Here is a 25,988-nt window from a genome sequence, read left to right on the forward strand (position 1 = left end):
CAAAGCTCTGATAGAAATTTCATTATGGGTCATGGTCCCTTTTTCTTGTTGTTTTTTGGGGTTTTTTTCCTGGTTTTGGGGTTTTTTTGTGTTTTTTTTTTTGATGGGGGTGGTGAGTTGCAAAGCTAATTTCACTCCCAAGTTTTGATTTTCCCAAAGAGGACTTTACTTTGGGAAGTTTCTTCTGAGCTATTATTAACCCCATTTTCAGATAAGAAAACTGAGGCTTAGATAGGTTAAGTAGCATCCCAGGAGCCACATAGATAGAAATCAACAAGGCCAAGTTTTGACCCCAGATCTGATTGATTCCAGAGCTAAAAGGCTAGCAAGCATCATGTTGTACTGCCCCACTTTCTCTTCCTTGCTGCTTCTATTTTTGAGAGTAGCATTTTAGAATGGAGACAGAACTGGCCTACGAACCAGGAGAGTCTCATTCTAGAATGTGAGCTGGGTTTTGAGTACAGCCAACTTTAGTGTTATAGAAAGAAAACAAAACGTTGTTTTCACTAAGTTTTGTATGACCTAAAACTAATTAACCTTTGAGAGCTCTATAAAATGAGATGTATAGATTAATAACTATAGATTTATCATGATCTATAAAATGAAGGAAATAACTAAGGACATCACTCAGGCTCCTTGTCTAAAGTTTCCTTGTTAGAGACTGGTGGTTGCCAAGGGGGAGGGGTTTGGGGGAGGGATGGAGTGGGAGGTTGCGGTCAGCAGATGTAAGCTTTTGTATATAGGATGGATAAACAACAGGGTCTTACTGTATAGCACAGAGAACTATATTCAGTATCCTATGATAAACCATAATGGAACAGAATATTAAGGAAAGTATGTATAAATATGTATAACTGAATCACTTTGCTGTACAGCAGAAATTAACAACACTGTAAATCAACTATACCTCAATTAAAAAAAAAATTGAAGGAAAAATAAAGGTTCCTTGTTGGAAGGAACCTAACAGCCACACATTAAACCTCCCAGCTGATTGATGCCTATCCCCCCACCACCCCCATATTCTTGACAGAGAATAATCCCACCATTGTCTGAACATCTATAGTTAGGACTAGCCATATTCCACAGCCGCCCATGTTTTGGGCTAGTCTTATTTGGGAAGTCCTACCTTTAATCTTAAATTTTTCTCTTGTCAAATCTCCATGTTATGCTAAGTTAGTCATTTAGTTAATTGTTTCTCCAAGGGTGGAAGGTGCGGAGAACAGGAGGCATGTGTTTCTGGTACCATACGATGTCCTTATGAGTGAACATAGCTTTTGCCTTTAAATAAGACACACCTCTTATTCTCACTGACCATTTTCACATGAAGTACACAGCTGTCTTCCGGGCATACTGTGGCTGTGATGGGCATTGACTTCACGCTTCGATACTTCTACAAGGTTCTGATGGACTTATTACCAGTTTGTAACCAAGATGGTGGCAACAAAATAAGGTGAGCCCTTCAGGGACCCCATATCCTATCTAGCTGCAAAATACAAAGAAAAAGATGTCAGGTATCTCCAGTTGAATGCCGAGCACATTGTCATAGTCAGCGTCAGAAATTGAGTCCATTGCCTGGGCGTTCTATTAAGGAGGTTTTTGTTCTTTTGTTTTTCTAAGATGCATGCTGTTTATGACTTAGATGGACAGATTTGGCTTCTAACAAGAAGAGTAATTGTGGCACAGAATTCTCCAAAAGCTCTTGTTTCTCTAGGAGTCAGTAATTAGAGGTTTCCCATATCTTGGGTGCTAGAAAGACCAGAGGGTACTCTTGGGTAGTACTTTTGATGTGAACTTAGTTATTAAACCAAAGTCTTTGTGAGATTTTCAGATGCTTAGACTGTTCCTTTGTACATTTCCCCAGAAAGAGGCTCATGGAACCAAAAGTCTTTGCCACCTGAATTTCAAAAGAGCATGTCTGATCAAAGCAAGGGCATTCCCTTGATTTAATACAGGCCACTTTTTAAAATAGCTTTCTTATTTCCAACTCATGGCCCATGCTTCATATCACTGCTAAATTTCACATTGGCCCTTAATGGGGGAATGCAGGATTCACAGCAAACTGTTACGACGAATGGAAAGTAAAATAGAGCAGAATATAGTCTTGATTAAAGCGGTTCTAGCTTCACTTATTTAGTGTTTCCATCAAATATATTTTTGCATGTCCGCTGAACGTTGTATTTTAGGTATGTTTGTCATTGAAAGAGGAAATTGTATGGTTTACCTAATATTTGTGCCTGTAAATACCCAAGACTGCTTCTTTCGGAATCTCCCTCCCCAGAAAAAAAAAAAATGTCCCACTTTATACATTCTTGCAAAAGATCTTTGAGCCCATCTTACTTAGTCTGGGTGGTCACATTCTGTACGAAGTATGTAGGTGACCTCAGAGTCAGGTGTAACTCTCGCCTTAGACTGTATGCTAGGTAATCCAGCGCCTCGAGAATTAATGTGTCTGTCACCTGACTGCCAGCCTTCCTTCATTTCGTCCATGAATATTTATTGAGAACCTGATAAATACAATTTGTGTCAGGGCTAGCAAGATAGATGCTCTCCAGAAGCATAGAAGAGCAGCTTCTGTGAATGAGGGATGTCATTGTCTTGGCACAGGTGCTTCATAATGGAGGACAGGGGTTATCTGGTGGCGCATCCAACCCTCATTGACCCCAAAGGACATGCACCCGTGGAACAGCAGCACATCACCCACAAGGTATCTGTCGCGAAGCTAGAGCCCAGTTCTCCAACAGGCTGCGGCTCGCTAACCACATGGCTTCTGTCTTGTGTTCTGCTCGGCCTTGGTAGGAGCCCCTGGTAGCAAATGACATCCTGAACCACCCCAACTTTGTAAAGAAGAACCTGTGCAACAGCTTCAGTGACAGAACGGTCCAGAGGTTTTATAAATTCAACACGAGCCTCGTGGTAAGTTGATTCCTCAACGCTCTCTTCTCCCAACCAGCTGTGGAATTGCAATGGAGTCATGGTTTATGTCTGAATGTTAGCTATTACCGGCTGTTTCATTGCCTGGGAATTAGAGTGATAGGACATGACAGACCTTAGTCCAACTCCCCAGTCTGATGGTTGTGGGATATAAAGCCCTGAATGGAGAAGTGAGTGTTTTAAGATTTCACAGTTGGTATTTTGCTTTGGTTTTGTTTGTTTAAAGACTTACCCAATCTAAGCCCTTTGAAATGTCTGCTGAAGTCTGTTCCCACACTCTTGTATAAATATATGTGGCACCATGTGGTCCTCTCTTCCTGTCTTCTAGAGATTACTCAGTCTCCCTAAATTCTTAAAGCCAAATTAGGTTAGTTCTTGGTCATCCACCCTGTTAGATGAGAGCTCTTATGTAGATCATCCAAAAATAATTCCCTTTTTTTTTTTTTTTTTAAGCTTAGAATACTCTCTTGTGATTTGAGATGCTACAGATTTACCTGGATATGGTTAGAGATCTTAAGGATATACTTATTAATTTGTAAATAATCCTAGCTGAGAGAGAATGGATCATGACAGAACCAACATTCAAAAAGTTATTCACAAGAAGTAAATGTATTCACAAATCATTACATGTATTATTAAAAAAATAATCATAAAGATGTATTGAGTTAGTACACCTGAAACTAACACAACATTGTAAATCAACTGTACTCTAATAAAAATTTTTTTAAATAAATAAATTTAGCTTGAAGTCAAAAACAAAAGAGGTTAAATGAAAATCCTGAACTTAGTCTCAGAAAAAGTGCAAAAACAATTGTGTAGGGTACTAGAAGAGTTTTAAGAATGGATATATTAATAGGCTAGTGTGTTCAAAGCAAGGGAAGTCATTATTGCTCTGTTCAACCCCCATACCCGTTCTGATGAGCACTTTCTGTAAAGGAGACATGGACAAACAGGAGTGTAATCAGAGGGAGGCTGTCAGGTAAGGTTGTCATATGAAAGTCTGCCTTACTCTGTGTATCTTCTGTCATTTGTACAATGATTTCCTGAGTCTTCAGCAGAGAAGCTAGGATATTCCAGTAGAAATTTTTCAGACATGCAAATTTTAGTGGAATATGAATTAGAATAAATTCTTAATGGCCCAAGTTATTCCAAAATGGAATTGGAACATTCCTGGTTATTGGAGCTAACAGGCTGATAAGCCTATGTTATTGCTTATATTGTAAAGGTGGGCATCTTCCAGGCAGTAAAGGATTCGTCTAGACCTCTAAGAAAACATTCAGTGCCATGATTCTCAGGGTTAGGCTTATCCTCACCACGCACACATAAGGGATAACTGGCATGGAAACAAACATGGGCTTAAATAATTGGCCTACTACATATGACACGTGCAGAAAAAATGACCATACTCAACTTTAAAATGCTGCTTTAGAATCTTTGGCTTTCAAATATTGTTAGACCTTTCACGAAGCCAGCTATCACATTTTCTTGTTATAGAACGAAGAAAAGGATGCTTGCTTTAGTTGGATTGAACTATTTTCAGCAGTTGGTTGAAGGGTTGTTTTCAGGATGGTAGAGCTGAATCTTTGCATTGTTGTCTGTCACTTCTGACCACTCTGTTGTCTGTAGGGGGATTTGACGAACCTTGTGCACGGCAGTCACTGTTCTAAATACCGACTGGCGAGGATCCCGGGAACCAATGCATTTGTCGGCATTGTCAACGAAACGTGTGACTCTCTTGCCTTCTGTGCTTGTAGCATGGTGGACCGGCTCTGTCTCAACTGTCACCGGTAAAAATGGGACGGGTCATGTTCTCTGTTTACCACACTACTGAATATTTTAACTGATGCCAACCGCAAAATAAACATGAAGTGTTCAGGTGTGTCCTAGAGGAAAGGAAAGTCCTGGTTACAAAAGCATTTAGAGCTGTGTTGTTCGTAACATCCTTGTCCAAAGAACAATGGATTGAGGTCAACTGTGTATTTAAACCTTTAGTGATAACTTTTACTGTCCCTTTTAACTAGCTCATGGTGTCTTTATTTCACTTCCCTCAGTGCATGTACAATATATAGTTTATCAACCCTCTGCATAGTAACTTTCTTTTTCCTTTTCAGAATGGAACAAAATGAATGTGAATGTCCTTGTGAGTGCCCTCTAGAGGTCAATGAGTGCACTGGCAACCTCACCAATGCAGAGAACAGGTAAATTTAAAATGTGTGTGTATGTGCATATTTATAATGGGAGTCTTGTGTATAGATTTGTTTCGAGTTGGAAGTATAAGAAGGTGATTCATTCTAATGATGGAGCTGTTCAGTGAGCCAGTTTTCAAACTCCATAGGGTCTTACAGTGAAGTCCACTTTCAGTTTTGAATATAAATGATAAAAAATTTTTGAGTATATGTGCTACTTACAAAAAATATGAGACTGTTACAAGCATTAACTAAGTGCCTAACATGTGTCAGATACTGTATGCCCAGTAAGTCACTTAGTTTTCTTTCCTTTTTTTTTTTTTTTTACTTTATTTATTTTTGGCTGCGTTGGGTCTTCGTTGCTACGTGTGGGCTTTTCGCTAGTTGTGGTGAGCGGGGGCTACTCTTCATTTCGGTGTGTGGGCTTCTCATTGAGGTGGCTTCTCATTGAGGTGGCTTCTCTTGTTGCAGAGCACAGGCTCTAGGCGCCCAGGCTTCAGCAGTTGTGGCTCAAGGGCTCTAGAGCGCAGGCTCAGTAGTTGTGGCACATGGGCTTAGTTGCTCCGCGGCTTGTGGGATCTTCCTGGATCAGGGCTCGAACCCGTGTCCCCTGCATTGGCAGGCAGATTCTTAACCACTGCGCCACCAGGGAGGCCCTGTCACTTAGTTTTCAAATTAACCCTTTGATAAACACGTAGGAACATTTCACACACACAGATGCTCATACATAATATAGCATTATTTATCTCAGTGACAGATTTTCAGGCCAGATTGGCCCAAGGTTTCATATAGCTAAGTAGCAAAGCCAGGATTCAAACCCAGATCTGTTTGACACTGTCAGGGGCCAAGGGCATGATGAGTTTGGAATATGGATAGTATTGGTCCTAACCTTCAGACTTGCTCCTACGTAGAAACCCAAGCTGTGAAGTACACCAGGAGCCAGTGACGTACACGGCTATTGACCCTGGCCTGCAGGATGCTCTTCACCAGTGTGTCAACAGCAGGTGCAGTCAGAGGATGGAGAGTGGGTAAGCAGTGCCCGGCGCTGATTTCACGTCAGCATCATAGCTGCAGGAGCAGAACCTAGTAAAGAATAGGGACCAGCAGCCTCGTTGAGCTTTTCCAGATGATATTTATCATCCCCATTCTTGATGTTTGAAAAAGATGTACCAGTTTTTCGGATCCAGAACTGAGTTTGATAAGCCTTTTATCTACCAGGTTTAATGTTATTTGGTTTCCACTTGTTACAGCTATTTGGCACATGTACCATATCTTAGTAGCCTCATCTGTGGATGGGAAAGTTATTCTTGCAATAAAAGGAGTAAGAGAGGAAATGGCATGAAGAAGCAAGGGCAAGGGGGCAGGAACTCATGGGTTCTAGAAACAGAACCCAGCTCTATGTGTGATACATTGAAGCTCATCAATTCTTTCTTAGAAAGCAGATATGCTTTACAGTAGTGTTGAGAACTAAAAACCACATGCCCCCTGCTCCCTCTCCCTCCTCCCTAGGGTGTTTGGGACTAAACAGCTGCAAGCTGCCATTTGATTCAACAAAATTAGTGGGTAAAAGGGGCAGCCAGTTTTACTTTCAGTATGTATTTTAGCAAAGGAATGGTAGGGCATCAGATAGATTAATTCGGTGTGTTATGCAGTAACCCAAAGCCTATTAAGCTTGAGAAACACTGTGTATATTTTCTTAGAGTGTCATAATGCACTCAACATGTTAAAAGTTCTAAGAAATTGGCAGCAAAGAAATCTGTTTAACTTATCCACTGTTTCCCCAACTTGTTTGATCAATTTTTCCTTCCTTCCTTTTTTCTTTTTTTTTTAATGACCGTATACCTGGGGTGTGTTAGGCCAAAGTCTAACAAACCTTGGGGCCATGTGGTCTTTTAAGATGATTTTGAGTGACCCTGCACTAATCCAAGATGTGTGGACTTCATGGTTTGATTCACAGAGAGCGGTTCTCTCATCTCCAAGTTGTTAAGGGACATTAGACAGCTTTCCCGTGGCAAGCTGTGGCTGTTCTCCTTTTATAAGGAAAGGAAATTCAGGCTCAAGGAGTTATAGCGCTAGTGAGTCATGGAATCCCTGAGAGCTATCTGATGCCCAAGTCCACGTGCTCTCCCCTGCATGACACCGCTTTCTGGAACATTCAGCGTTGTCTTTCTGGCAGGGACTGCTTTGGTGTGCTGGATTGTGAATGGTGCATGGTAGACAGCGATGGCAAGACCCACCTGGACAAATCCTACTGTGCGCCCCAGAAAGAATGCTTCGGGGGGATCGTTGGAGCCAAAAGTCCCTATGTTGATGACCTGGGAGCAATAGGTATGTTTTTGGGGAACCCAGAATAATTTGATTCTTGAAAACACATTTTCTTGCCTCTATACTAGGACAAAGATCTTAAAATAATTCTCTACCCTACTTCCCTGATTTCTTGGCCAGTAGTTTTTAGTTGCAAAACCAAGGCAAATAATTACTTTCAAAGCTGGCTAGCTATACTGTGCAGAGTAAGCAGCCATCTTTCCTGCCAAATTTTGCAAGCCTGGAATTCATTCCCATAAAGCTTGTTCTGAGAAATATCAGGCCTGATTTCTGAGCAGCTGAACTGTGGGGTTGTGTGAATGTGAATCCCAGCTGTCAGAAGCACAGGGCCGGTGATGGGCCGAGTGACCCGTGCATATCGCTTTCCTGCCGCTACCTTCCCTCACAACTTTTGAAGGCAGAAATCTTATGGCTACAAGTTAGTATTTAGGTCCTTGAGGTCGGCAAAAGCCAGAGCTGTCCAGTGCAGCGGGGCGGCTTGGGGTGGGGGACAGGGACATTGCTGGGAGGGACACCACTGGGGTCAGGCCCCAAGACCCCAAAAATACTACCTGCATACCCACCCTGAGACCTTCTCAGCGTCTTTCCGGAATTACCACAGGCTCCTCAAGCTTAGTTGGCAAGTGAAAAGATATTTAAGCCTTTAGCTAATGCCTTTTTTGACATCTCCGCACATTAGCCTGTCTGTGGAAGAAAAGCTTTTCCTAGGTGAGGAAGGGTTCTGAGCTCACGTATGACTACCGGACCAGGTTAGGACACGGTTGAAGTGACCTTGCTCCAAGAAGTCCCTTTATGTGCCCACCTGCAGTTTCCTGTCTGAAAAGTGCAGATAGTGTCTTCAAGGGAACCCAATAAGCTTTGAAATTTGAGCCTTTTGGGAGGTCACGTGACTGAGCCACTGAAATAAATGACACCATGTAGAGTCAATATGTGCTAAGAGACCCGCGTTGCCCTGCCTCACCTCTGTACTAAGAGTAGCACACAGCCCAGGGCTGGGCCCTTAGACTGGGCACTGCATGTTTAAGGGATCCTCAACCACTCGCTTATTTCACAAGTCCTTGCCAATTGTGTGCTCTGCAAGCAAGCAACATTTCATCTGAGAACCAGAAATTAAAGGAAGCCCTGTTCCCACATCCCGGTGGGTCTTCTTTAAGGGATTCAAAGCTTAAAGCAGCCATTCTTACATACCTTCACTAAACCCCTTCCCACTGCATTCCTTCCCATCTCACCCCCGTCCCCATCTCCTGCTACACTTGGGAAATCTTTATGAAGGACATCTGTTTGTTTATTTTAATGAAGGTGATGAGGTTGTCACATTGAACATGATTAAAAGTGCCCCTGTGGGTCCAGTGGCTGGAGGCATCATGGGCTGCATCATGGTCTTGGTCCTGGCTGTGTACGCATACCGTCATCAGATTCATCGCCGGAGTCATCAGCATATGTCTCCTCTTGCTGCCCAAGGTGAGCTCGAAAGGAATCCCAAAGCTCCCCCAGGAGGCAGCAGGCTCCCAGGGCTGTTCCAAGGCGAGAACGACAGTAACCAGTTGTAAGCCTTTAAGCGACTGTAAGACCAGTGCTACATTTCCTGCTACTGTGGAGTAGATTTGGAGGTCCCCAAAGCCTGCTTCCCTCCTTTAGTTCACAGCTCATTCTTTAGGGCCTAAATCCTGCAAGCCCCATTTGATTCCCCAGAAAATCCCTAGATTATCTCTCTCCTTACACAAGCGTGAGGCCGCCATAGCTTGCCTCTGGAATAAGCCAGTCAGGGGAGCTGGGAAGCTGAGTGGGAAATTTTGTTCTTCACTAAGCTCAGATATGCTGCCTTTGCTGTTCCGAAAAGACGGGCAGACCAAAGATACCTCAGGTCACTACTGGCAAGAACATGAATCTGTTCTATTGCAGCTATTATTATATTGTGTGAATGAACACACATTCAAACGAATGATCACATCTCTTAAAACAGGATAAGGACTGTCCAACCTGGATAAGGACTTGAAGTCAGATACAAAATGATTAATTGGTAGTTGTGGCTTCCATATCAAGAGTTAAATGTGGTATCTGTGCTCATTTGCAAGGAACAAAAACCATTTAACAACCATCCCCATCCTCCCTAAAAACCCCTTGGGATGTGTTACCCTGACCTTTGTGGAGATAAGGCTCACTCATCATTTTTCCTGGACTTGGTCAGGAGCCTGGCAGCAGTCATGATTAGTTGATATTGGAATATTTCACTGTGGTCGCAATCCTGTCAGGGGATCATGGGATTGTGTTGTCTGATTTAGTAACTGAGCTGACCGCAAAGCTCTTTCCTCTTGATAAGGTTTGGTTTGACTGAGGATGACGGCCATCCAGTGTTACCTTAGGCCTGGCCTTTTATAGGATTCTGTAGCACCATTTTATCAGCACAGTCAGCCATGGTTTTAGACCCCTTCCTTCCGTTTTAGGTACTTGAGGAGAGGATTAAAGACCTGTTAGCCTCAATCAACATCTTTTCTCCTCTGTCTCCAGAAATCAATCTCAGGTGCCTCTCTGGATTATTCACCTCTTGTTCTCTCTTCTGATTCCTGCTCCCTCCTCCTTAAAAAAAAAAAAAAAATAAGATGGGGCATCAGTTCATTGATGGAATGCTGTCATCCAGTCATCAAATGAGCACTCTGCAGGGCATTAAAGTGGGTGATTTTGTTTGATTAAATAGTCATGTTTCTCTCTTTTGAATGACGGGTAGAAATGTCAGTGCGTATGTCCAACCTGGAGAATGACAGAGATGAAAGGGATGATGACGGCCATGAAGACAGAGGCATCAGTGAGTATCCAGGCTGCTTCCATGCAGAACGTGGCAGCAGGAGGCTAATCCAGAATAAATGTGCTTTCTCGTATTAAAGTTTAAGATGCTTTGACGTGATGGGGTTCTTTTTCTCCCCCATTTTCATTAGGAATAAGCATAGGTATTTGCTTTGTTCTAGTACATCTCAAAAGATTTCAGGGTGTTCTTTGTTGCATTAAGTACTTTGGCCTAAAACGCCTTACTCTTCCCTTTCTTTCTCCTCCTCATTACTTTCCAGTATAGCATTTTAGAAAGGGAGTCATCAGGTATGCATTTCTTTTAAATCCCTTAACTAATGTATACAACTCAGGGGGAAAGAAAAGAACATTTCTCTATCAAAAGAGAGCTCCATGTGTGTTGAGATACTTTGGCCTTCAACTATACAGAGTATATCTCCTTGATGCATGTTGGAGATATGTCATTAGGGACCTCTTGCTGCCCCAGTCCTAAAACCAACTCCCCTAATCGTCAGAATTGTTAAAAAAATTACTCATTCTAGCTCTGCAAGGAATAACTCCCCCCATCATGTGAAAGAGCCTACTTAGCGCAAATGCGCTTGATACAATAAAAATACCGGCCTAAGAGTGACTAACCATCCTTGCCTTCCACAGTCAGCAATACTCGATTCATAGCCGCGGTCATCGAACGGCACGCACACAGTCCAGAAAGGAGGCGTCGCTACTGGGGTCGCTCGGGAACAGAAAGCGATCATGGTAAGGTCTGGCTTCCTGCGCTTGAGGCCCTGAGGAGCCTGGTGCACTTGTGGGCCAGTGCTCACAAGTTATTTATGCATAAGTAACCCTTCTCTCTCTTTCCTGTTCCATGCTCAGGTAAGTTATTTTGACATAGTTTTCCAAAAAGATACATTCCAACATGAAACTTTTATAAGAGCCCCAGGAGAGTTTGGCTTATGGCTCAGCATTCCCAAGCATACGTGAGATGACCTCTGGGCACACAGATTGACTCCTGGGTTTTCTCCATGAATAAGGGTTCAGATCATCGCAATGGTACCTGCTTACCCATTCACTGAGAACCAGTGGTACCCCACTTGGTTCTCAGTGAATCAGCTTACTCATAGGTCCTGCTGCCCAGTGATGTTGGTTGGCAAACACCAGCATCAACAAGGGCTCTCTTGGCCACATACACTCAGGGCCTGGCAAGAATCCATGCAGTCATCTGGCATCCCCTGCCCTGACCTCCTGCCTGGCCTGGAGCCCCAGGGAAGGCTTCACCAAAGAGACAACACTTACCCTGGGCCTTGAAGGATGATTAAAGAAAAGCGAGGGACAAAGGATATTAGAGGCAAAGGGACTGGTGTGTACAAAGTCATGGAGGTGCCTAAAGTGCCTGTAGGATGCTCAGGAAGGGTCGGGGCTGAGTTGTGAAGAGACACTGGGTGCTAAGTGAGCTACCAATTATCAAGTCCACGGCTGTACCAACAGCATGGCCACTATGTACCTTCTCACCTTCCCAGTGCCCGTATGGCTTATTGTCACAGAGAACAGCAGATGTGTCCTACTGTCTAGGCATCCCTGCCACTGTTGCACAAAAATATAACAGAAGTGTACATCCTTTCCTGTAATTGTCAGATCTTTTTGTTTTTCATATAGCTGTTTAATTTTCCAGAAATCTTTCTTTTCTTCCCAGAATCAGGTCTTTTTTTAATGCATAAATAATGCATTTATGCTTTTTTTATTCTGCTTCCTCCACATCTACCCTGAAAAAAAAAAATGTCTTCAAGCAGTGTGCTTCCACACCTGTGCTAAAAAATGCAGGAGTAGATATTCGTCAAAGCAACCAATGTCGCCTTTTACACGACAGCCAGGTATTCAAACTCCCTTTGGAAAACAGGAGAAGCCAAAGGTCTGATTTTTAAATTGGGGACTCTTAATTTGGGCTCTGAATGACATTGTTCCCACCAACTAAATAGAAACTTCTGGTTTCTATGGAGAGTAAAAGCAGAACTTAAATTTCTCAGTTTCTTTGACTTTCTGCCTTTTTTCCAGAAAAACCTTTGAACCTGCATAAATTCATTCTGCCAGGCAGTTCTGTGTCTCTTCTCCTTTGAGTAATAAAACAGGTTTGAGGCTACTAAAGTTCAAAAGAAATAATTTCTTATTCAGCAGAAATACTGAGTTCTTTCTCTCTCTCTCCCTCTCCCTCTCTCTCTCTCTCCCTCTCTCCCCCTCCCTCTCCCCCCACCCCTTCTCTTTCCCCTGGTAGAAACTGCTTCATTACAAAATTGGAATTCTGAGTGATGTTTCTAATGTTCCATTAGCCCTCCCATCATCTTAGTAAAAATGGCATATGAAGCAACAGCTGAGATAAAAGGAATAGTGCAGTGTCAGCATCCAAAAGCCAAGGAATCTAGCTAAGGGCTTGCTTTCTTTCATTTTTCACAATAATTGGATCCCTGTTATCCCCAAAGTTTTTCATGCAGACAGAATGCAACACCAGAAGAAGTGGAAGACACTGACATTCCACGTAATTCCAAATGCACCACAAAGTCAACAGCATTTAACTGAGTGTTGTCATATCCCTGAACCTGTATGGTGGGTCACTAAAAGTGGTGGCACCAAGCTAATGTCCCTGTGGTATCTAGAGGATAAGCCATGGGTACACATTAAACATGGAAATCTGATCTAGTTCTTTTGTGGCACATGACTTGCTCAAGCGTGTGTTCTCTTATTTGGTGAAGGTATCAGGCGGGCATCTGCTGTTTGCTTGGCAGAGAGGAAGGAGTTGGGGAAGGGGGCGGGATGGGCCTTATTTCTGCCAGGCAGCGTGGTATAGAAGAGCTTATAAGATAGGTCAAGCAGAATTCACTTGGAATCCCACCTCTCCCCTTCTTTCCAGGTAGTGAGACCTTAGTGAAGCTACGTGGACCTCAGTTTCCTAATAATTAAAACAGGATTAGAAATTCCTCCCTGGTAAGGTTGTCGTGAGGATGAAGTAAGATAACACATGGCAAGCATGAGCTCAGAGCTGACCTCACCTTCATACCCACTCTGCCCTCAAGGAATTGATAATCCAGCAGGAAACTGTAAATGCATGCATGTATTCACAAGACTGATAAAAGGCTGAATATGACAGCTTCCTTAAAGAAGTGGAACAAAGAAGAAGATGGGAAGAGAGTTCACTTTTATCTGCAAGTAAATCATGTAAGACCCTGGGGGGAGGGGGGACATGCACAAAAGGAAACCTCAAAAGAATAAAATATATAAATATATAAGTATTGAACAGACCAGACTTTCATGGTATGGTTCAGAGTGGTGATATTCCCAGAATTAAAACTAAATGTTACCAAGCTAAACTTGGAGACTCCAGGCTGCATTTTTAACTAGAAATATTTCATGTGGCCAACAGAGTTTTGTATTTTAAAAGGACCTAATTTTTAATTTTTGTATCTTAAAAAAAACTACTCAAAATAAGAATGGTTTCTGAAAAGCAGAATCATTTTTATCAACATTCTAACACCATGTAGAATGATTGTTTTCCAGCACTTGACTATTAACTGTTACACTCTGCGTTGCCCATTATTTCTCTTGAAAATATCATATTCTAACTAATCATCAATTGGCTTATTTTTAAGTTAAAAATCACCAGTATGTATTTGTTCCTTGTGAATCTGTGTTTTAGTTACCATCTCATTAGAAACATTACAGATGTACATTAAGCAACATTTTTTCCTTTGTAAATGGGAATTTTTCCCCTAGCGAAGTAAATTCCAAAAGACTTAAAACGCAAATGCTGAACCTTGAAAATCTGGTCAAAAACTACATAGTGCACCACGAAACCATTTTTAGAAGTGCAGAGATAGTCTCCTGCAGTTACTCGCTGTGACCACAAAGGGGTGAGTGAGTCCCCAGAGGGACCTAACATCCCTTGCCATCAAGAGGGTTTTCTCAAGAACCGTCAGATAAATACATTAGCAGAATGCCAAAGAGCAAAAGCCTAATTTGACTCTTCTGTTCCTTATGGATGCCAGGCCTCCTTCCTGAAGCCTGTTTCGCCTTGAAATTGGCTTTGCAGGAATTTCTCTGCATGCACCTTTGGATAGTAAAGGAGTCTTTCTTTGGAAGTGTTTGTAAATGTCCTCTGTGTCTTAAATGGTGCTGCTTCCTGCGTGGGTCAGAGACCGCGTCTGTCTTATGCATCACTGTTCCCAGCACTCCACAGAATTGCCTGGCGCTGAGTAAATGCTCAGTTAATTTGCTAAGTGAGAGCACGCGTTTGGCTTTCTCCTGCTTCTCTGAAACATGCTACTCCCTCCCTCCAGATTTCCATGAATTACTGAGATAAGAGGAAGCCTGAGTAAGTTACAGAGGGGTTGAGCAATAGTGTCCCACTGAGGAAATAAAACAGAATTGCCCCAGAGGGGTTCCCTTCGGAGGGGTCCCTGCTGGGATTCTCATCAGAAAGCACCAGGAGAAACAGGGCTGCCCCCGAGTTGCCTTGGGAATGGCTGCAAGGTCACCACCCACCTGGGCCTGTGACCAGCCAGGTTCAGAGCACCCCTGGACTCTAAGTCAGAACTCCAGGCAGGGCCCAGTGAATCCTAGAATGTCTTCATTATTAGATGAGACTGGTAAAATGTCACACCAGACAGAACCACAGATTGCTGAAAAAATTATGTGATTTTTTTTTTTTTTAAGCGCATGCTTGGTGTAAGGCGTAAGTCCTCGTACTTTAAGAAAGAGTTTGCTAATGGGCAAGACAGCCCTATATTTTTTTGTAATATGGTAAAATCTAAGATAGGGATGTGCACAGAATACCGTTTAAAATCACAGAAGAGACACCAGAACCCCTGTAGGTTGGTATGACTGGGTGGGGTGGATGTTGGTTGGGAAGGTTTCCCAGAAAAGACCTTCATACATAACATGAAGCACAACAGCAAGATAAGGGAAGGTGGGAAGGTGAGGCAGGCAGAAGGACCACTATGAATTTTACACCACAAATGGGAAAATCAGCTGTCAGTTCTGATGGGTGCTTGTAAATGAGCAGAGTCAGGAAGGCATCCAGGAGGCAAGATGAAGACAGCCTAGCACTAAAGGTTGGCTAAAAATAATCGACACAGACACTGAGATTTTGCTAAAATGTGTTTTCTAGTACTTTAGTCTCTTATGTGTAGAACATCTGTAACTGAGGTTTTAAAGCCTATATTACATTCTAGACTTTGCACTACTGAAGCTGAGAATCTTGTTCTGGCTCCTGATCTCTTAATCTTGGGTAAAGGCATCACTATTCCTCCAGCATCTGAACCTAGAAACCTCAAGGATATTAACCCTCTTGGCATCTTCACCAGGAAGTCCATTTGGTCACCAGAGCCAGCCCTTCCCTGAACTTGAACAGCTGCTTGCTGCACTTAAACACGGCTAGTGTCCCACTTCACGGCCTTGCCGTCTTCTCGGGCCGCTGCTCAGTCCCCTGTCCTCTGAGCCTCAGATCCCTCCTTCCTTGTGGCCAGCCTCCTCATTGCCACAAGGGATCACCTTAAAGCGCGTGTTATGTTACTGCCATCTACCTTCCCCCTGCCCTTTGACCAGCCTTCCTGGGCTGGTCTCAGCCTGCCTGTCCAGCCTCATCTCTTGCTCTTTCTCCTACACATGAAGCTTTTCCCCATTCCTCAAATCCATGGAGCCTTTCAGTCTTCTGGTCTTTGAATATGCTCATCTCCCTGCCTGAAGTATCTTCCACCCCTTTCTTTACCTAGTGAACCCCTCTCTCCCGTGAGGGCCACATTACGTGTCACTTCCTCCAGGATCCTAAGCCAAGATCATCAGCTTTGTTATTCCTTTGTCATGCCTCTGGTTTCGCACCTGTGTTTCCCCTTCTTAACTGTGGGCTTCTCAGAAGCTGGGGCCTCACCTTACCCCTTTTTCTGTTGAGCCCCTAGCCTGGCATCTGGCACCAAGAGGGCACTCAGTAATGATAGACACACAACAGCGAACTCTCCTTCTGTCCTGATTTATGGCCAACGTGCCTGTTTTTCTGGCTGGGTATCTCTACATATGTTATTCACAGACTCTCAAAATCAAGATGTGCAAAAACAAAATTCGTTTCCTTCCCTGAGACTCAGGATCTTGGAGTCACCCTCTCTTATCATCCTGACTGTAAGTTGCAGTCCTCTTTAACCACCCCTCACCCCCCAGCCCCCCACATCAAATTGCTGATGAACTACTACTGTTTCCACCCCAGAGCTGTCTGTCCAATCCCATAGTTTTAATTCAACAACTCTCAGCTGGGCTGTTGCAATAACCTGCTAACTGCCTCCCTCTCTCTCCTTTTTATTCAGCCTCCAAACTGCCACCAGAACTCTCTCTCTTTTTTTATATATAAATTTATTTATTTATTTTTGGCTGCGTTGGGTCTTCATTGCGCGCAGGCTTTCTCTAGTTGCGGCGAGCGGGGGCTACTGTTCATTGCGGTGCGCGGGCTTCTCATTGCAGTGGCTTCTCTTGTGGTGGAGCACGGGCTCTAGGCACATGGGCTTCAGTAGTTGCAGGACGCGGGCTTCAGTATTTGTGGCTCGCTGGCTCTAGAGCGCAGGCTCAGTACTTGTGGCACACGGGCTCAGTTGCTCCACGACATGTGGGATCTTCCCGGACCAGGGATCGAGTCCACGTTCCCTGCATTGGCAGGCGGATTCTTAACCACTGCGCCACCAGGGAAGTCCCAGAACTCTCTTTTTTTTTTTTTTTTTATGCAGCAGGTTCTTATTAGTCATCAATTTTATACACATCAGTGTATACATGTCAATCCCAATCACCCAATTCAGCACACCACCATCCCCACCCCATGGCGGTTTTCCCCCCTTGGTGTCCATACGTTTGTTCTCTACATCTGTGTCTCAATTTCTGCCCTGCAAACCGGTTCATCTGTACCATTTTTCTGGGTTCCACATACATGCGTTAATATACGATATTTGTTTTACTCTTTCTGACTTACTTCACTCTGTATGACAGTCTCTAGATCCATCCACGTCTCAACAAATCACTCAATTTCGTTCCTTTTTATGGCTGAGTAATATTCCATTGTATATGTGTACCACAACTTATTTATCCATTCGTCTCTCAGTGGACATTTAGGTTGCTTCCATGACCTGGCTATTGCAAATAGTGCTGCAATGAACACTGGGGTGCATGTGTCTTTTTGAATTATGGTTTTCTCTGGGTATATGTCCAGTAGTGGGATTGCTGGATCATATGGTAATTTTATTTTTAGTTTTTTAAGGAACCCCCATACTGTTCTCCAGAGTGGCTTTATCAATTTACATTCCCACCAACAGTGCAAGAGGGTTCCCTTTTCTCCACACCCTCTCCAGCATTTGTTGTTTGTAGATTTTCTGATGATGCCCATTCTAATTGGTGTGAGGTGATACCTCATTGTAGTTTTGATTTGCATTTCTCTAATAATTAGTGATGTTGAGCAGATTTCATGTGCCTCTTGGCCATCTGTATGTCTTCTTTGGAGAAATGTCTATTTAGGTCTTCTGCCCATTTTTGGATTGGGTTGTTTGTTTCTTTAATATTGAGCTGCATGAGCTGTTTGGAGATTAATCCTTTGTCCGTTGATTCATTAGCAAATATTTTCTCCCATTCTGAGGGTTGTCTTTTCGTCTTGTTTATGGTTTCCTTTGCTGTGCAAAAGCTTTGAAGTTTCATTAGGTCCCATTTGTTTATTTTTCTTTTTATTTCCATTTCTCTAGGAGGTGGATCAAAAAAGATCTTGCTGTGATTTATGTCAAAGAGTGTTCTTCTATGTTTTCCTCTAAGAGTTTTATAGTGTCCGGTCTTACATTTAGGTCTCAAATCCATTTTGAGTTTATTTTTGTGTATGGTGTTAGGGAGTGTTCTAATTTCATTCTTTTACATGTAGCTGTCCAGTTTTCCCAGCACCACTTATTGAAGAGACTGTCTTTTCTCCATTGTATATCTTTGCCTTCTTTGTCATAGATTAGTTGACCATAGGTGCGTGGGTTAATCTCTGGGCTTTCTATCTTGTTCCATTGATCTATGTTTCTGTTTTTGTGCCAGTACCATATTGTCTTAATTTCTGTAGCTTTGTAGTGTAGTCTGAAGTCAGGGAGTCTGATTCCTCCAGCTCCGTTTTTTTCCCTCAAGACTGCTTTGGCTATTAGGGGTCTTTTGTGTCTCCATACAAATTTTAAGATTATTTGTTCTAGTTCCGTAAAAGTGCCATTGGTAATTTGATAGGGATTGCATTGAATCTGTAGATTGCTTTGGGTAGTATAGTCATTTTCACAATATTGATTCTTCCAATCCAAGAACATGGTATATCTCTCCATCTGTTGGTATCATCTTTAATTTCTTTCATCAGTGTCTTATACTTTTCTGCATACAGGTCTTTTGTCTCCCTAGGTAGGTTTATTCCTAGGTATTTTATTTTTTTTGTTGCAATGGTAAATGGGAGTGTTCCTTAATTTCTCTTTCAGATTTTTCATCATTAGTGTATAGGAATGCAAGAGATTTCTGTGCATTAATTTTATATCCTGCAACTTTACCAAATTCATTAATTAGCTCTAGTAGTTTTCTGGTGGCATTTTTAGGATTCTCTATGTATAGTATCATGTCATCTGCAAACAGTGACAGTTTTACTTTTTCTTTTCCAATTTGTATTCCTTTTATTTCTTTTTCTTCTCTGATTGCCTTGGCTAGGACTTCCAAAACTATGTTGAACAATAGTGGTGAGAGTGGACATCCTTGTCTTGTTCCTGATCTTAGAGGAAATGCTTTCAGTTTTTCACCGTTGAGAATGATGTTTGCTGTGGGTCTGTCGTATACAGCCTTTATTATGTTGAGGTAGGTTCCCTCTATGCCCACTTTCTGGAGAGTTTTTGTCATAAATGGGTGTTGAATTTTGTCAAAAGCTTTTCCTGCATCTATTGAGATGACCATATGGTTTTTATTCTTCAGTTTGTTAATATGGTGTATCACATTGATTGATTTGTGTATATTGAAGAATCCTTGCATCCCTGGGAGAAATCCCACTTGATCATGGTGTATGATCCTTTTAATGTGTTGTTGGATTCTGTTTGCTGGTATTTTATTGAGGATTTTTGCATCTCTATTCATCAGTGATATTGGTCTGTAATTTTCTTTTTATGTAGTAGTATCTTTGTCTGGTTTTGGTATCAGGGTGATGGTGGCCTCATAGAATGAGTTTGGGAGTGTTCCTTCCTCTGCAATTTTTTGGAAGAGTTTGAGAAGGATAGGTGTTAGCTCTTCTCTAAATGTTTGGTAGAATTCACCTGTGAAGCCATCTGGTCATGGACTTTTGTTTGTTGGAAGATTTTTAATCACAGTTTCAATTTCATTACTTGTGATTGGTCTGTTCATATTTTCTATTTCTTCCTGGTTCAGTCTTGGAAGATTATACCTTTCTAAGAATTTGTCCATTTCTTCCAAGTTGTTCATTTTATTGGCATAGAGTTGCTTGTAGTAGTCTCTTAGAATTCTTTGTATTTCTGCAGTGTCTGTTGTAACTTCTCCTTTTTCATTTCTAATTTTATTGATTTGAGTCCTCTCCCTCTTTTTCTTGATGAGGTTGGCTAATGGTTTATCAATTTTGTTTATCTTCTCAAAGAACCAGCTTTTAATTTTATTGATCTTTGCTATTGTTTTCTTTGTTTCTATTTCATTTATTTCAGCTCTGATCTTTCTTTCTTTCCTTCTGCTCTCTTTGGGTTTTGTTTGTTCTTCTTTCTCTAGTTCCTTTAAGTGTAAGGTTAGATTGTTTACGTGAGATTTTTCTTGTTTCTTGAGGTAGGCTTGTATAGCTATAAACTTCCCTCTTAGAACTGCTTTTGCTGCATCCCATAGGTTTCGTATCGTCGTGTTTTCATTGTCATTTGTCTCTAGGTATTTTTTGATTTCCTCTTTGATTTCTTCAGTGATCTCTTGGTTATTTAGTAACGTATTGTTTAGCCTCATGTGTTTGTGTTTTTTACATTTTTTCCCCTGTAATTCATTTCTAATCTCATAGCGTTGTGGTCAGAAAAGATGCTTGATATGATTTCAATTTTCTTAAATTTACTGAGGCTTGATTTGTGACCCAAGATGTGATCTATCCTGGAGAATGTTCCATGCGCACTTGAGAAGAACATGTAATCTGCTGTTTTTGGATGGAATGTCCTATAAATATCAATTAAATCTATCTGGTCTATTGTGTCGTTTAAAGCTTCTGTTTCCTTATTTATTTTCATTTTGGATGATCTGTCCATTGGTGTAAGTGAGGTGTTAAAGTTCCCCACTATTATTGTGTTGCTGTCGATTTCCTCTTTTATAGCTGTTAGCAGTTGCCTTATGTATGGAGGTGCTCCTATGTTGGGTGCATATATATTTATAATTGTTATATCTTCTTCTTGGATTGATCCCTTGATCATTATGTAGTGTCCTTCCTTGTCTATTGTAACATTCTTTATTTTAAAGTCTATCTTATCTGATATGAGTATAGCTACTCCAGCTTTCTTTTGATTTCCATTTGCATGCAATATCTTTTTCCATCCCCTCACTTTCAGTCTTTATGTGTCCGTAGGTCTGAAGTGGGTCTCTTGTAGACAGCATATATATGGGTCTTGTTTTTGTATCCATTCAGCAAGCCTGTGTCTTTTGGTTGGACCATTTAATCCATTCACGTTTAAGGTAATTATCGATATGTATGTTCCTATGACCACTTTCTTAATTGTTTTTGTAGGTCCTTAATTTGTTTTTGTAGGTCCTTTTCTTCTCTTGTGTTTCCCACTTAGAGAAGTTCCTTTAGCATTTGTTGTAGAGCTGGTTTGGTGGTGCTGAATTCTCTTAGCTTTTGCTTGTCTGTAAAGCTTTTGATTTCTCCAATCGAATCTGAATGAGATCCTTGCCGGGTAGAGTAATCTTGGTTGTAGTTTCTTCCCTTTCATCACTTTAAGTATATCATGCCACTCCCGTCTGGCTTGTAGAGTTTCTGCTGAGAAATCCGCTGTTAACCTTATGGGAGTTCCCTTGTATGTTATTTGTCGTTTTTCCCTTGCTGCTTTCAATAATTTTTCTTTGTCTTTAATTTTTGCCAATTTGATTACTATGTGTCTCGGTGTGTTTCTCCTTGGGTTCATCCTGTATGGGACTCTCTGCGCTTCCTGGACTTAGGTGGCTATTTCCTTTCCCATGTTAGGGAAGTTTTCGACTATAATCTCTCCAAATATTTTCTCAGGTCCTTTCTCTCTCTCTTCTCCTTCTGGAACCCCTATCATGCGAATGTTGTTGCGTTGAGTGTTGTCCCAGAGGTCTCTTAGGCTGTCTTCATTTCTTTTCATTCTTTTTTCTTTATTCTGTTCCGCAGCAGTGAATTCCACCATTCTGTCTTCCAGGTTACTTATCCGTTCTTCTGCCTCAGTTATTCTGCTATTGATTCCTTCTAGTGTAGTTTTCATTTCAATTATTGTATTGTTCTTCTCTGTTTGTTTGTTCCTTAATTCTTCTAGGTCTTTGTTAAACATTTCTTGCATCTTCTCAATCTTTGCCTCCATTCTTTTTCTGAGGTCCTGGATCATCTTCACTATCATTATTCTGAATTCTTTTTCTGGAAGGTTGCCTATCTCCACTTCATTTAGTCGTTTTTCTGGGGTTTTATCTTGTTCCTTCAACTGGTACATAGCCCTCTGCCTTTTTATCTTGTCTGTCTTTCTGTGAATGTGGTTTTTGTTTCACAGTCTGCAGGATTGTAGTTCTTCTTCCTTCTGCTGTCTGCCCTCTGGTGGATGAGGCTATCTAAGAGGCTTGTGTAAGTTTCCTGATGGGAGGGACTCCAGAACTCTCTTTTTAAAATATAGAAATGATCGTGCTATTTTTCTGGTCTGCTCAAAACCTTGTAAGTTAAAGTCTCTCCTCCATCTACCTGCTAGCACTCATCCTAGCCACGTGGTGTAGGAATAGCCTTGTGTTTCTACACCTCTTGGCCATACTCGTCTGTTCCTTTACTCCTAGCCACTTCACCAAACTCCTACTCATCCACTTAAGCCCAACTAAAGTATGAGTTCTCCTGTGATGCTTTCCCAGTCCTTCAGCCAGCATTAGTTAAGCCCTCTGCTGATTTCAATTAAACCTCCATTATAGCACTTACCATTATCTGCACTAGAATAAGCCTAATTTTGTAAATATGTGTCTCTTACTCAGTGGTGAAATCCTTAAGGAAAAGGGACATCTCTTATTCGTGTTTCATAGTCTCTCCTTTCAGCCTCCTGATGGTCTTCAATAAATGAATAATTGAACTGAGCTATGCTTGTACTTGTTTTATTTCTCAAGCACTAGCGTAACAGCTCCTTGTGCAGGGATCAGGTTTTCGTCTCTGGGTCTCCTGCAGTGCCCAACACAGTGTCTTATACATAGTAGGTGCCTGATAAATATTTGTTGAGTGGGACTGAAAGAATTATGTTGTTTGAACAACATTTCATTGAGGACTGAGAATTGCCTTTCTCATTTTTGCACGAAGCATAACATTTTCAACCACAAACTATTCCTGCTTGGTTAGTATGCAAGCATGTCAGTTTTGCAGCCACGGATGTGACTAGCGCTACCCACGGGTGAGTGCTGATTGATGCTAACTGTAGATGCAGCGGAAATATTAATGAGCTGTCACTTCTCAAAATTCTTAAAGGGGATTTTTTTTTTGCAATATTTAAAAACATGCCAAGGTTCTTGGAATGAAATCCTTTGATCAGCAAGGGCATTTTCTTTTGAAACATGTATTACTTAGAATACCAAAAGAGATTAATCTTTAAATACAGTGAACCAGCTTACACAGAGAATAGCTGATTCTTTTGCTAGTTGCTATGAATGTATGCAGAGTTAGTGTTTTGTTAGGGACTGGAACTCAGGCAAGTTCATTAACCTCTCTGATCATCATTTCCCTCACCTGTAAAATGGACGTTAAAATACGTGCCTTGTTGGTGTGTAGGAATTACATGACACCAGGGCTGCCATGGTGGCAGCTGTTTTTGTTCTTACTGTGGCCTCACATTCAGGCATTTTGAAGCTCAGCTTCCCCCACCAGCCCCCAACTGATCTGAGTCCTGTTAGGATCTTTGTCTTGAAGCTGTTTGTTTTTTCCCCTCAAAAATAAAAAATAGCCTTAATCTTATCTCAGGGAAAAGTGTAGGAGGATATTTCCCCAAATGTCAGTTGTGGGGTCTATGGATCAGAAAGGATTGGGGTGATTTTTGATTTGGGCATTTGGGGAAAGGGTTCTTGTTCATATTGTCTAAAATGATTACATATTTATTGTGTAATTGCTTTAAGGCAAGAGCTAACGAAAGATCTCTTTAGAAATAAGTCACTTCGAGGTCTGCTGACAGTCTGCAAACATTGACACTTATGTAACACAAAGGTAGGAGCGCCTCCCAGTGCCCCAGAAATCTGCAGTGACGTCTCCTCCCTGCATCTGGAAGCCCTCAGCTGCCTGTTTGTTGTGTTCATCTTCTAGGTTACAGCACCATGAGCCCACAGGAAGACAGCGAAAACCCTCCGTGCACCAACGACCCCTTGTCGGCCGGGGTGGACGTGGGAAACCACGACGAAGACTTGGAGCTGGACACCCCACCTCAGACTGCTGCCCTCCTAAGTCACAAGTTCCACCACTACCGCCTACACCACCCCACGCTGCATCACGGCCACCACCTGCAGGCGGCCGTGACCGTACACACTGTCGACGCGGAATGCTAACCTCCTCACCTCCATCAGAAGATGAGATCTGGGACATGTGGAATGTTCTGGAGGGAGAAAGAGCCAGCATCAAATCCACTTGTGTCTGTGCTTTGTCCGGAGTCGTTTAACTCGTTTTCCTGCCTGTTAACATATTTCAAAACAAGAGAAACAACGACAAAAATCACATTTGTGAAGATGCGAGGCTGGTTGTGAAATGGAGGGGAAATAAGTCTGATTAATGAACCTGCCGTAATACCAACGGAATGAACAGAAGCAAACCTCTAAACAGAGGTGGAACCTACAAATGAAACATTGGGAGCCTTGGTTAAGCTGAGCCAGGGGAATGTTCCGAGGAGCCCGAAACATTCGGCTCTCCTTAACCGGAAGAGAGAAAAATATGCTCCAGCGGAGACTGGGAACGTGGCACATGCAGAGAGAAATGAGTGCTTTGAAGATTTCACCTGGTTTCTTAGCGGTACCTAGACACCACAGTTGCTGTATGGAACTCATGTTAAGCTCTAAACGATGCATCTCAAAATTTCTAAGTAAAGGATTATTTTTCTACTATTTATTGAACTTTCAAACATTCTCAAACTTTGGGGGAAAGAAAAGGAAACACATGAGAAATTTTCACCAATTATCCCTAGCTGTTTTGTGTGTAATGAAGTGGTTCTTTGATTAAGGAGTTCTAGACCTTATTTAACTGATACCATCCCACTGCCTCACTCCACAGAAATGGGGAAATGAAGAAATCTTTCTCTCTGACTTGTTTACATATGTTTTCTTTAGAACATCATTTCATGGAAATAGATCTTGATTTGCAATGCAGTATTCTTTTCTGTGTTTGACAGAGGTGGTGACAGAGGTGGGGAGGGGCAGAGGAATCCAGGAAGCTTTTAAAGAAATGTTATGTTTCTTTTTAACTAATTTCCATTTCCCATACAGTGCTTTCCTTAGGTTTCTACAAAACCTAATATTACACCCCCAGCCTTTCAGCTAAAGGAGGGTTGGATTTATTCTCCTTGTTTTAGAGACTATAAATTTTTTAATGTCCCATTTTGATTCTGAGAATGTTGAACGCATAAAGGAAGAAGTTTTTCAAATTCAAAATTTTGATTCTTAAATAAAGATTTCTTTTGAAATCATAGTTAAAAGCTGCTGCCAGTCATCCAAGAAGATACCCACCAAACTGCTTTGTGATGTATACAGAGTTTAATCAAATCTGGCTAATATAACATGGGGCATTGTAATTTTAAAGTAGTGTTCTAATTACAGTGATGTATTTTAGATTCACATTTTGTGATCCAAATATGTTATAAAGACATTCTTGCACCGTGTGTGTGGTAAATCTCCGTTTATATGTAGTTGGAAAAAATTCACTGAATAATGTTTTAATGATAGGGTATTACGATATAATGTAAAAAAAAAAATAAAAGTGGTTCTTCAGCAGTACAGAAAGTAAACTATATGTGTGCTATCAGGAAACCTCTTCATACTGTGTATAAAATTGCAGTCTAGTGAAATAAACTGTATGAACAGACAGTCTTAGTGGCTACAGTGATTTGTTCACGGACCACTTCTTGTGCCTCAAGGCAAATTACATTCACTTTGTAACCTAGCAGATCCGTTGCCAAACTGAAAGTAGGCCTCCTTTCAGTGCCACAGTCAACTTCAGGGGCTTCCTGACCATCTTGACTATGCAAAGAAATTTAAGACTCTAATGGGATAAAATTAAAAGCAAATAAAATGTGTGGATCGTAGCTCCCCCTTTCTGAGCATCTAAATTCGTGTCATTAATCATAAATAAATGGCTGTTCTCTAACTGCTGGAGGGAGTGAATGACTTTCCTGTCTTCCCAGAATATTAAACCTCTCCGTGGAACACTGGGGTCATTTCTCAAGTTGAGAGGCTTTGTGTTATGACACTAGCCTCTTGATGGAGGGGAACCTGGTTGTTTTCAAGAAAAGAGTCACAAAACTTAGAGCTTAAAAAATAAAATACGGACAGCCTACTCAAAGACAA

The 25,988-nt window shown here is 41.7% G+C and overlaps 1 protein-coding gene across 1 annotated transcript in view; it reads left to right on the plus strand.

Annotated features, from left to right (window-relative positions):
* The window catches only part of CACHD1 (cache domain containing 1), a 209,110-nt gene extending 183,602 nt beyond the window's left edge, over positions 1 to 25,508 (plus strand). The window contains exons 17-27 of the mRNA XM_068540044.1: positions 1,328 to 1,450; positions 2,605 to 2,704; positions 2,797 to 2,913; positions 4,558 to 4,718; positions 5,043 to 5,129; positions 6,029 to 6,145; positions 7,294 to 7,445; positions 8,742 to 8,903; positions 10,168 to 10,245; positions 10,878 to 10,979; positions 23,746 to 25,508. Of these exons, the coding sequence (XP_068396145.1) occupies positions 1,328 to 1,450; positions 2,605 to 2,704; positions 2,797 to 2,913; positions 4,558 to 4,718; positions 5,043 to 5,129; positions 6,029 to 6,145; positions 7,294 to 7,445; positions 8,742 to 8,903; positions 10,168 to 10,245; positions 10,878 to 10,979; positions 23,746 to 23,984 (1,438 nt within the window). The 3' untranslated portion in view covers positions 23,985 to 25,508. The remainder of the gene's footprint in view (positions 1 to 1,327; positions 1,451 to 2,604; positions 2,705 to 2,796; positions 2,914 to 4,557; positions 4,719 to 5,042; positions 5,130 to 6,028; positions 6,146 to 7,293; positions 7,446 to 8,741; positions 8,904 to 10,167; positions 10,246 to 10,877; positions 10,980 to 23,745) is intronic.
* Positions 25,509 to 25,988: the final 480 nt, after the last annotated feature.

The sequence above is a fragment of the Eschrichtius robustus genome, chromosome 3, assembly GCF_028021215.1.
Source record: "Eschrichtius robustus isolate mEscRob2 chromosome 3, mEscRob2.pri, whole genome shotgun sequence".
In the NCBI taxonomy this organism is placed as follows: domain Eukaryota; kingdom Metazoa; phylum Chordata; class Mammalia; order Artiodactyla; family Eschrichtiidae; genus Eschrichtius; species Eschrichtius robustus.